Source organism: Drosophila albomicans, chromosome 2R (genome assembly GCF_009650485.2).
Source record: "Drosophila albomicans strain 15112-1751.03 chromosome 2R, ASM965048v2, whole genome shotgun sequence".
NCBI lineage: Eukaryota > Metazoa > Arthropoda > Insecta > Diptera > Drosophilidae > Drosophila > Drosophila albomicans.
In genome coordinates this window covers 20391266-20403109 of record NC_047631.2, presented here as the reverse complement: position 1 = coordinate 20403109, position 11844 = coordinate 20391266, and the positions used below count along the sequence as shown (strand labels likewise).

The 11844-nt window shown below is 38.3% G+C and overlaps 1 protein-coding gene across 1 annotated transcript; it reads right to left on the bottom strand.

The window, feature by feature from the left end:
- Positions 1 to 5606: 5606 nt before the first annotated feature.
- Positions 5607 to 11748, bottom strand: LOC117575603 (probable WRKY transcription factor protein 1). The gene is made up of 5 exons (XM_034259875.2): positions 11469 to 11748; positions 6982 to 7488; positions 6802 to 6889; positions 6446 to 6716; positions 5607 to 6296 (listed from the first exon to the last, which is right to left on the bottom strand). The coding sequence occupies exons 1-4, from the start codon at positions 11596 to 11598 to the stop codon at positions 6521 to 6523; spliced, it is 921 nt and encodes a 306-aa protein (XP_034115766.1). The 5' UTR covers positions 11599 to 11748; the 3' UTR covers positions 5607 to 6296; positions 6446 to 6520.
- Between the last annotated feature and the right edge of the window lie 96 nt (positions 11749 to 11844).

Genomic DNA, 11844 nt, shown 5'->3' with positions numbered 1-11844 from the left:
CCTTGGACAATGACGGGGCATTCGGGTGTTTGGTAGTGGAAGAAGATACATACAAATACGAGTATATATATTTACTTTCTCTCTGTTTCTTGTTTCTTTTGGCATTTTTACGGCAGCAAAGTGAAAACGTCAGACACTCAAGCAACGGCAACTTATCTGTGGGAAAAACATTTGAATAAAATATAAGGCGAGAAAAGTTAAATGTAATGTAAAAGCCACAGCAGCAGCAACAGCAGCTATGCCACATCTCGTTTAAATTGAAATTTTCGCTTGCCCTTTTTCGTATACCCTATTGAAGTGCCTAGATGAACCAGTTGCAATGATTGTAAAACTGTGGCAGACTCGTAAAAGTTTGGTTTCCTTCGAAGCATCGACAAAATTACTTAATAAGAAATATGCTTGGTAACCTTTTACATTTTTAGTATAACTTTTATGTGGCACAAGCGATAAATATGAATATTTTACACTTTTGATTTTTATGAATTACTCTGGGTGAGAGTGTGCGTAATTCGTTTTGCATTTGGTCTTTATTAGCGCCTGCTGTGTTTGGCCAAATACAGAGACGAGATATATTCAAGTATTACAATTTTTTAATAAGACTTAAAAAGGAAACGGCAAAAAGCAACTGAAATTATATGGAGGTGCAGAATGCGTAATTTAAATTTCGTTTCAGTTTTTTGCTAGAGAGACCCAAAATGATGTTTAATATGCCAGATGCTGACCTTTTGCTAAATGCTCTGCACAACTCACTTGCGATTACTAGCTTAATTAATTTATACATTTCTAACGCTTTGCAATTCAATGCTGCAATGGAATATTCTATTCGTATACTCAATATTCATGCACATTGTGCTTAAATAATTAAAGCATACTTTTAGGCGAGGGAATTCAAATGCGCAGTGTGACCAACACATACATTCGAATTGAGGGCAACTTTTCTCATTTGATATATTTTATGTAACTTTTTTCACTAAATGCTGCCAGACTAGTGTACTTCTAAGCCACGAGAATACTTCAGACGAGAGAAATTAAAAAGCGAATTCAAGTAGCAGGCGAGAAGTGAGCGCGCAAGCTCTAAATAATATCATAAATTTCATGTTTCTCCAACAATTTTATGATGCAGCGTATTTAAATTGTGGTAGCCAGCACGCAAACTTGGCCAACTTGTGCATCTGGCTGTTGTCATCCATCAGCATCAGCATCACTCAGCGTCAAGCGTTCGCTTATCCATCCTTATATCATATGCTATAAAATACTGTTTGTGGCCAAAAAAAGAAAAACATTACTCTCCTTGGCGCTGCCATGGATCAAATTGATATTATTTGTCAATAACTTTTCTGTCATGCGGTAAATTACAAGTAAAATGGCAAAATATGCGAAGAACGTCATAAGAGCATGCAAATCAAGAAGTGTAGTTAACGACAGACACATACTCTGTAAATTTATTATGTGTAAATTGTGGCGACAATATTTCCAAAAGCTAATTTAATCGCCTTACATATTTTTAATAGTAATTAAGTTAAGTATAATTTATTATATATATACCACTTCGTGTTACTTATATATACCCTATCCACAAAGTAACAGCTTTAAATATTACCAAACAAAAATTGAGAGCTGCCTTAAGTGTATTTCATTAAAAATGCGCATTAATCATGCGGAAAAGCTTATAAGTGCAGTGGAATTATGATTGTTTAACATGCTGTTGCATTTTTAATGAGTGCATGCCAATTAAAAAGTTTACCTTAATGCCGGAAATTACGTAATGGAAATAATGTACGCACACACAGCGAAATACGCAACCGCAACAAAAGAGCTGAAAAATGCGCACACACAATTTTCAACATTCCATTTTGGTCATTTTGCCTGTTTGCATGTCCTTTGCCACGATGACCGAGTCTGCCAGCTGGACAAACAGCTTGTAAATGTCAAATTAATTAGTTCAGTGTAAAATAGTTAATATAATTAATGACACCACGAAAGCAGAGCGCTAAAGGAGAAGCGCTGAAAGTGGTTTTGCCCGTGAAATTTACCTTAAATATTTTGCGCAAACAACTATTAAATCTATAAAAAGTTGCATCGTTGCTTCGTTCGATCGAACAATGCAACGTCAAAGTAAAACGAATAAAGTCTAGTATATCGTTCGTTAGTTTCGGATTTTTGCCATTCCTTTTCGTTTAGTTTTATACAATTTACAATTTAGCTTTCAAGAAATCGCTGGCCAACTTTACTCATTTTAAAAAATTTGACGAGGAAATGCAATAAAAAGTGCGCTCTCGAGCATCAAGCTCGACTAGTTGGTAAACTATTTTAAAGTAGACAAGTGAAACCATTAAATGAAAATAGTCGTTTGTATATTGAAGCGCAACTTTTCAGCGTTATCAACTATTTCATCAGCTGCACAAGCCACTGAGCTGCCTGACCGACGACTCACAATCCGTTGGATACCTTGTTTTCAATTATCCGACAACTACGTCGAGGCACGCACAGCTCTTCTCACTTAAGTGTGTGTGTGTGTGCGTGGGAGCTGTGTGTACGTATCTGTGTGGTATGTGTGTTGTTCTCATCAATGAACGTTGACTAACTTTTGCCTGTAATTGCTTGGGTTAAGTTGTCCTGCGTGTCCTTACCCCAGCATTTGAGGGTCTAAACTTTAAGGCACGTTTGCATTTGACAGCCACGAGTGACAAGGATGAGAAGGCATGTAAGTCTGAGAGATACCCTAAGAGAGCTATAAATTTATAAATCTGCATTGTGTATACCCAATATGTTGTTGCTTAATGGATATATCAACTACTTGCTTACATGACAATGTAGATATTTGGATTTTCTGCTACAAGCTTGTCAGTTGCTTGGATAGCAAATCAGGGTTTTTTTTCTCTCTCTTGTGTTTTGATCAGATTGTCAATGTCAATGAAACTGCACAGAGACAAAAGAAAAAAAAATTGTGAGTGAAAAGCTGCCAGGAACATCAGTTTAAATATAGCAATTGCTCAGTTTACTAAAATTGAATTATTTTACAGCGGATTGCAGATTCAGCTTTTATTCATAATTTATGCATTTAATACCCGCCCATTAACATATTATTATCATCGCTCGACTGTGTGCAAAAGTGTCGACATTAGTCAGCAGTTTTTTAATTAACTCATTACTGCCTACAGTGCTGCAAAATTTAATTGAAACATTAATTAAATATCCTTAATAAGCACTGAGCGAGTGAAATGTATTTACATTGTAAATTCAGGTTTAATTTAATTAATGCCTAAGCATATTCAAATGAGAAAATGAAACTCATAGCAACCGATTTAAATACACACCTTGTCGCATGCAAAATTTCAACCCTTTTGTTCTCTTAAGTGTCTGCTCAATTAAAGTTTACAAAAATTGCTCGACGTTGAATTTTTTATGAATAGTTTTACTTGGTGGTTTGAGAATAGTTTTCAAGTTCTTTTCGCCTTTCATGCGGCCAAGTGTTAAGTGTGCAGTGTAAAATGTTTTGCATCTTTAGTGCACTTTTTTTGTGTGTGAATGACTGCTGCTTGTCGTTTGAGGCTTTTGTTCGTGGTACGTTAGGTTTTATTTTTAGTCTGATGCCATGGGCTCAATTAGCTAATGGTTAATGGCTGCACTGGCGCTTGCCAGTCACGAAACAGAGCTTAAACCTTGCCTGGCTCTGACAGCGAATCAGAAAACTCAATTTTGTGCTCGTGCCTCGCTGCTGACAAATTGGTCTGATTGGCATGCAGCATGCAAAGCATCTCTCTGACGTAGAAGAACTGGCAGCAGCCAGCATGTCAGCGCGTTAATACTATTTGAGCCTTCTGCATTTTCATCTTCTTCACTTACCTGCATTTTAATAATGCAACATTTTGCACGCTTTCAGCCTGACAGCTCGCCTTTTTGAGCAATTTTAATATATATTTTCCCTACACAAAAGCAGCCCACAAACTGACAGCGGCTTCTGGGCGTTACCTTGGTGGTGGTTGTGTTGTGGAAGAAAATCAACAATTTTGAAAATATTTTGAAGCAAACAAAATTGTTTCCAGCAATTTAACTGTTGCCCTTGGTAGACCTCAGAGTAGCATATGTTGGCGAGCACAATGAACAACGGACAACGGACAATGGACACAACACACAATTTCATGTTAAATATGTAAATTTGCTTTTGAATTGCTTTCTGAAAGCGGCTTTTAATGCGTTTGCCACATAAACAATTCACTGTCCTTCCAGCCATCGTCTCTATTGGCTGCTCTTTTGCTCTGCTCTTTTATGTAAATGGCCGCTTGGCCAACAGTGCGTATGATGTACGCATAAAATGTTTGCGTTTACGAGTGCCATAATAAAATCAAAACAGAATTTAATGTTCAGACCGAAATTCCATCCTCCACTCCACATACAGTTTGTCACTCAATGTTTTTGTTGGCGTCGAGCCACGAGCTACAGAGCAACACAGAGTATGGGAAGAGTAGTATATCGCATACGGTTTTATACGCCTGCATCTATCAAATTGTCAAATGAGCTGTCCACAGCAGGACACTTTGGGTTGGTGGAACCGACTAGCCGGCTCCATGCACTGGCCAGTTTTTGCATGTCGGGCCGAGATTTTGCTATTGCTTGGTTTTGCACACATCAATCAAAAACATGTCGCCCAATGCCTTTGTGCAATCAGGATATGAATTACGTGAAATGAATATGCCAGTGCTTCTTGCGTTTTGCGTTTCGGTCTGGACTTTGCCTAATTCATGTAACAGATTGCATAACTGACATTTCGAATTCATCTTGCTAATGAAACCGGATGTTTACTTTGCCGTCACAAAATATGCTTTTCGTATTTATAAAAACAAGAAAAAAGGAGCTGAAATAAACATTTATCTCTGCGCTGTCCGTTTCCCTTCATAATCTATGCTCTTCCGGTTACTTACACTTTTGCCGGCCAACTGCTGAAAACCAAACAGGAAATATATCTAAAATCTTGTCCTTGCACGCTCTTCTTGTTTATTTTACCAATTTGCCCGTCGGCCTCTTTGCCAATAGCCAATATATTTTATCTTATTTGTCTATTTGAAACGAAACCTTTGTCAATTAATGTCAATCTATATAATTTTTATAGTCATCAAATGCCCTTGCCTCGATTACAGAGAGTAAAAGGGATCCTGAATAATTTAGTGAAAATAGACTCGACTCTCGACAGAAAATTAACTTACCTGGCAGAAAATGTTCAGGCTGTGCAAATAATTTAAAGGCGAGCACAAATTTGCGTTTAAGTTTTGCGTTTGTTCACATAGAAAAATAGCCTCAAGGAGCGAGAAAAGTTTTCCCTGTGCTCGGCGTTGATTTGCCCCACTGACAAGTTTTATGAAGTCAATCAAGTTTTAATGACGGGGACAGTTTGCGTCGCAACGTTGAATAATTTAACAAATGTCCGTAGGGATATTATATATTCTTCGTATTTTATAGTCTTGTCACCCTCTCATGATTTGCTGTGTTCATTTGTCTATTGATTTAGGTGCGAGTTGTGTGCAAAAAGAACAGTCAACACGTGGACAAAAACATTGTGATATTTACGCTCCCGAATGAAAAAGAATGTCATGAAAGATTTACACATATTTATTTCGAGTACTTGTATTTAAAAATACAGGTATTTCTTTTGTCGTATGCACATTCAGATTCGTACACAAATAGTTTCATTTTGGTTGACACATATGCATTGAATGATATGAATTCATTTTTTCTTTTTTCATTTTTTTTGGGGGGTGTTGGTTATATAGCTCTGTTTTTTTTACACAAATATTTACTTATAAATGTATACACACACAAATACAAGAATTTGCATACAACATATGCAGTATGCTTTTCTTTGGCTTTGTCTTTTAGTTGCTGTATTGGTATTTGTGTTCTCCTATTTGATTGTATTTGTGTGTGTTCGCTTTTGTTTTTGTTTTAAGACCATTGCTAGGGGTCTGCAGTTAAACTCTAAAAGTACAATATGCTTGGTTTCGCTCCTTTTCTCTTTTATACAATACTCTCTCAATACTGGGTCAAAGTGTAGCGCAGTCCCTCGACTTGACTTTGCCTGCGACTGCTTGCTGCTTGCTGGTCGAGCACTCATTTCTCATTGTTGTGTGGTGCCGAGCTTCCATTGTCAACCGGTTTAATCTATTTTCATTATGGGCCACATTCATTCGGTACTTTCGCAATTTCCGGTGCGTCGTTTTTCCAGTCCTAACAATTGACGCCGTACGCCGCACGCCGCACGAAGCCACAAATATGCCAGCTCCCAAAGGCTTTGCCTTTGGCTGTAACAATGGAAAATTCGTTTTCAGTTTTGATTCTGTGTTAAATTTTCTGCTGCCCAGTGATTTAAGCGGCGAAGGCAGCACTTTAAAATGGTAGCAGAGAAGTAATACATAGAAAAGTAATAATGAAAACTGTTGTTTATACGCACCATCACACGCTTTTCCTTTTTTTCGGTCTTCTGTAGCCACAGCTGTGCTGCTCTTCAGGTGCAGCTGCTGCATGTTTACAACAATCTCTCCAGGTCCTCGCTCTCCGCATCGCTGATGTAGGAGTCCGTGTCCGTGAAGTAGTCATCGTCGCATCGATTACGACGGCAGCAGACACGTCGTCCAATCTCCTCGTCGCTCCAGTGCTCAAACTCTTCCTTGTGATGTTCGAGCAGCATCAGCGATGGAAACAGGCTATCACAACCGCTGCAGCTGTTGGTGGTAATAATTGGAATATGTTTTTGTTTTTGTTGTTAGTGGAAGGAGAGCCGTCGTCAAATTAAGCACATTTCATTACCCAAAATGTCGCTTCTTTTGCTGATGTGAAGCCAACTGCCGATGGCAATGAAACGACCGATCACAAACATTGCAGGTGAGCGATTCATCTGAAATTTGAACATGACCAGAGCCCCCCGTCCATTGGTTAGCTTAATGAGTTCTCTCCTGCGTCAGTTGGGCAAATCATTTTCCTACTCACCGTAGTCATCGTCATCGTCGGCCATGGCCAGTGCGTGTAGGCGACTTATTGTGCTCTCGTTAATCTGCTTGGATGTGGACATGGCACCCGCTGACAGTTCCTTTGATGATTTGGCTTTAACTTGGCACAGCCCCAGCTCACACAGCGCATTCTCCACCACAAAGTTGCCCTGGCAATCAGCGTTCGTACATGGAAAAAGCTCTAGGCTCTTCTCATTGCCATTCGCCTCGTCATTGCCGTTGCCGTTGCCGTTGCCGTTGCCATTGCTGTTTATATTGGTGTTGGTGTTGCTGTTAGGGTTGTTGCTCGCATTGCTGTTGCCGTTGCCGTTGTGGTTGTGGTTGGCATTGCCATTGCTGTTGCTGTTGCTGGCACCTGGTGCCAGCATTTCAAAATCGTCTAGCTCATCGAATGGATCATCGATTTTATTGCCCAGCGACACGGCATCATCAGCCTCGGCACTGAGCCTGCCATACGCCTTGCGCGGCGGCCTCTTTACGTATTTGTCTGTTTTTGGCGAATAACAATAGCATGAAGGAATTTCATTAGTGCCACCAATTTGGCGAAAAACATTTCGTTCATAATTGCAACAGCTTTAAGCAGCACTCGCAACACTTTTCTGCCCCCTCCTCCCCTCCTTTAAATGTCATCAGACTTGGCATACGTGTGGTATGTGTGATATGTGTCTGTGTGTGTGTATGTGTTTTTTCTTCAGCCAAAACTTTTCGCAACATCGAAATTAAAAAATGTTTTTCCACTGCAGCTGACAATTTATGGCCGCCTTTGTGCTGCCTTCAGCCTTTGTCTCGGATCTCAGGTTTTGTCTTGCGACCGCCCAGCACAAAAGTTTTGCGGGCTGTCCTCGAGCCGTGAAGTGATAAAATGAGATTTATTGTGCCCATTGTCATTGCGAGTGTGTATGTGTGTGTGTGTGTGCGAGTCTGCTTGCCAAGGATTACAATAAATAGTCGCTGCCTATAAAATTCTATAAAGGCTTTATTTACGATCTGAATTTATGGCATTGCGTTTGCCCATTGCTACAATTTATTTTGGCCAAGTTTTGCTTTTTAAGTGCTCATTACCAAATGAGAGGTGAACGTGGCATATCAATTGAGGAAATTAATACTGATTTATTTCACGAATAAATAATTATGAGTTTCGAAAAACAAAGTGGAAAAGAATCGTACTCTAATATAATTTTTGTATATGGAATTCCAAAACACGTTAAGTTTGGAATTTCAATTAAAAGAATATTACCACAAATATGATTATTGTTATGATTCAGCAGATTATTATTGTAATCTCTTTTTTATAATTTTTACTTTTAAAGTGAAGAATGCTTACAAACTAATAGTGTCATAACATCACAGATAAAATTCTAACATTATAAACCTAAATGGCGAGCTATGCCATGAGAAATTCAAATTAGTATTATAAGCTAAACTAAAGAAGTAAAAAAGTTCTAGAGTGATAAAGAGTATTATCATTTCGTTGCAATTAATTAGAATGCAGAGTACATAAGCTAACAATTATGTAATATTATTATAAAATAAAAATTCAATTTGATGCGAAGAGCTGTAACTAATGAAATTCGAGAATTATGCAGAGTATTGTCTTTTCGATGCAATTAATTAATTATAAAATAAGAATTAAATTTGATTCGACGTTTAGTAACTAAAGAAATTCGAGAATGATAAAGAGAATTATGATTTTTTTGCAATTAATTGGAATGCACAGTGCATAAGCTAACAATGTGTGTGTTTAGTAAGCTAATCACGACTTTGTAGTAACGTAACTGTTTAGATGAAAGCAAAATGTCAAAGGTTTGTTTGTATTGCGCGAGGCAAATAAAAGCAAGTATGAATATTAAAAGTGAAGCATGCTAGGCAACTCAAACACACCCAAACACACACAATCCACACACACGTACACGTTCTATAAGCTGCGGGCGAATGCAAAAAAATTGTTTGCGTTGCCGTGAAGCGGCGCGCCAGTGCGTGAAGCAAGAATAAAACTCAATTTTATAGCAAAAATGTGTGTGCAGCGCGCCAAAAAGTATGCAACAAGAAGTTTTGTTCGCCCCAGCATTTAACTATGCAAGTGTGTGTGTGTTGGGTGTCTGTGTGTGCATATGGGTTTGGCTGTGGAAATGGGTGCGGCTGCTGCCGTTGGCCTTTTCTATGCACTGATTGAAATTTACGGCACCAAAGACCGCACAAAAAAAAGAAAAGAAAATATAGAAAAGAAATAGCATACGAAGTAAGGAAAATGCCCTGCAACGCGGAGGAATATTTAGTTGCGTCTTGCGTCTTATGATCAAAAAGATTTGAGGATAAAGTTTTTCGCAATGTACTTTCCGATTACGAACACAAATTATTACAAATGATGTGCCGCCGGCAGACAACTTGTTGGGTTACATGAACATAAATCATGGCCAAAAAGCACAAGCAGTGCTCCAAGGCAGCCAAAGACTGGCAGCTCAGGCAGCGTGCTTATTAATATGCCAGATAAACGCCCAATAATTTGCCAGACCTTCGAAATATATATTCGCTTTTTCCCAATCAAAAACCTGCCAAATGGGAATGTGCCATAATATAATTTATTATTATAGTTCAACTTCTATTTTCTCTCCTCGGTTTATTTTGCTACTAAAGTTTTTCAAATTAGCGCAAAAAGTTTGTAAGGACCTGAATTTTCTGTGTGTTTTAAGAGAGCCATAAATTATTGGCTCCACGCAGACACAGACAGAGAGAGAGACAGAGAGAGACAGCAACACATTCACATGCAATAATGTGCGTTTAATTGCTGATGTTATTGCAAAATTGTCGTAAATTGCATGCAAAATACATACACACATGTTTCCTATATAATTATCAATGACAAATGGCTGTCATAATTATCGGTTAATGCTGCTGACATATGTTGCATTTGCATAATAAGTTATTCATGTGAATGAATCAGAGTGGAAGCATATTCACACGCGAACACTGCAATAATCTATAAAGCCAAACAAAATAACGCAAATTTATTATGATATATAAAAAGAGTTAAGTTTTTAATTGGCATGTGTGTGTGTGTGTGGGCCACGCATATTTGCATATTTTAAATGTATTTTCACATCTTTAGCGAAAAAAAAAGAAAAAACAACAAAAGTACAGAAGGAAAAAAATTTCATGGATTAATTCCGTTATGAGCTGCATAAATTAGCAATTTGTTTTTACTTTTTGTACTAACTAATTTGTAATTCTATATCCAATTTTAAATTCGCTTTTGTTTGGTTAAACACACACAAAAAAAAGATAATTAAATTTAAATTGGTTTTAATTCAATTATTTGTTGTGCTGTCGGATTAACTGTTGTGTTAAATTTCCTTGAAAATTACTCTTTAATTAGTGTTTTTCCGTTTGTTTTTCTTTTTTCTCTTTTTGCTGAAAAGTCTGCTCTACAATTTGTTAATGAAATTAATAATGTTAGTCTTTCGAGTGCACAAAAGAAAATTCATTCGTTTGCTAGAGACATGTGTATGAATACCAATTGTTGTTACCTACTACTACACACTGTTGTCGTCTGTTATCTTGGGCTTCCGCTTTGGGCATCCTTTTGGTTCGCACTTTATCACGATTTCCTGGCGTCAGAGTTGACGCGAGGCTTAGCGCTTAGACAAAAGCATCTTGGGACAACGCCTTAAGTGTTTTTTTCGACAGTCGCATCCGTGGCACGTTTAAGACACCCGAAACACACACACACACACATCCTCACTCAGACAGTAACCTACACACACAGCAGAGCATTGACACTCAGCTCTACTCACACGTAGGCACACACACACACACATACGTAACTATGGCCATAAGGACGAGCTTATTATTAAGAGAGGTTGCTGGAGCTAAATGCTTGTATTTGCTTTACTCCAAACACATCCTCGCATTTTTCCATCAGACTTTGCCATCGCCATCGCCATCACCATCGACGACAGCGACGACATCAACAGCTTGCCATATGCCAGAGGATTTTGTGCAAACAATACGAATAAGTGTGTACTTGAGTATATGAGTATATACAATATATTGTTATATGTTATATATATTATGTAATACTCCCAGACCATTGTGGGAATTTTAATTAACTGGTTTTGATAACCTGCTACGTGCTTGAAGTTCTAGCCAGCACGTGGAAGGAACATTTCTAGGAATCTATCTCTTGTTTAAATCATTCTCAAATTTACCTACTCGAGTGCTGTTTACCCATACACAATACAAACATTTTATGCTCATATGGATTTATTGAGCCTGTTTGGTCTTTGGTCAGTTTATCAGATCCAGTTACTTCTGCTCTGTGATTAGAGAAGCTCGACGTTAATTTAAGTGTTGTAGTACTCGTTCGTCTTTGTGCTGCTGAGTCATGTTTCGCTAATTAGGCAACCCAATCAATTACCGCCTTGTGACGAAATATAATAATATAATTGCCACCTGGACATTCCAGCTTACCCTGTGTGTTGTTGCTGTGGTTCCCGTTGCCGCCGGCGCCTCCATTGCTGTTGCCCTTGCTGAAGTTGCAATTGTTGTTCAACGAATTAAAGAAATTGGCAGCGCCAGTGCGACGTAAAATCCAAAACATGTTTCACTTGTTTAGTTTATTTTATCCTGTGATATGTGCAGTTTGTTATTGTTCTCTAGCGAACTATGTGAAATGCAGCGACGGCATTTCAACGCGTATGCTGATAAGCAGGCAGCATATGAAATGCACAGCACAACCGAACAACACTCACACGCGTCGCAGTTGAAACTGAATGCGATTTACGAATACAAATACGAATACGAGCGAGCGACTAAAGGATGTAGAGCGTTGTGTTCCGTTGCTGGC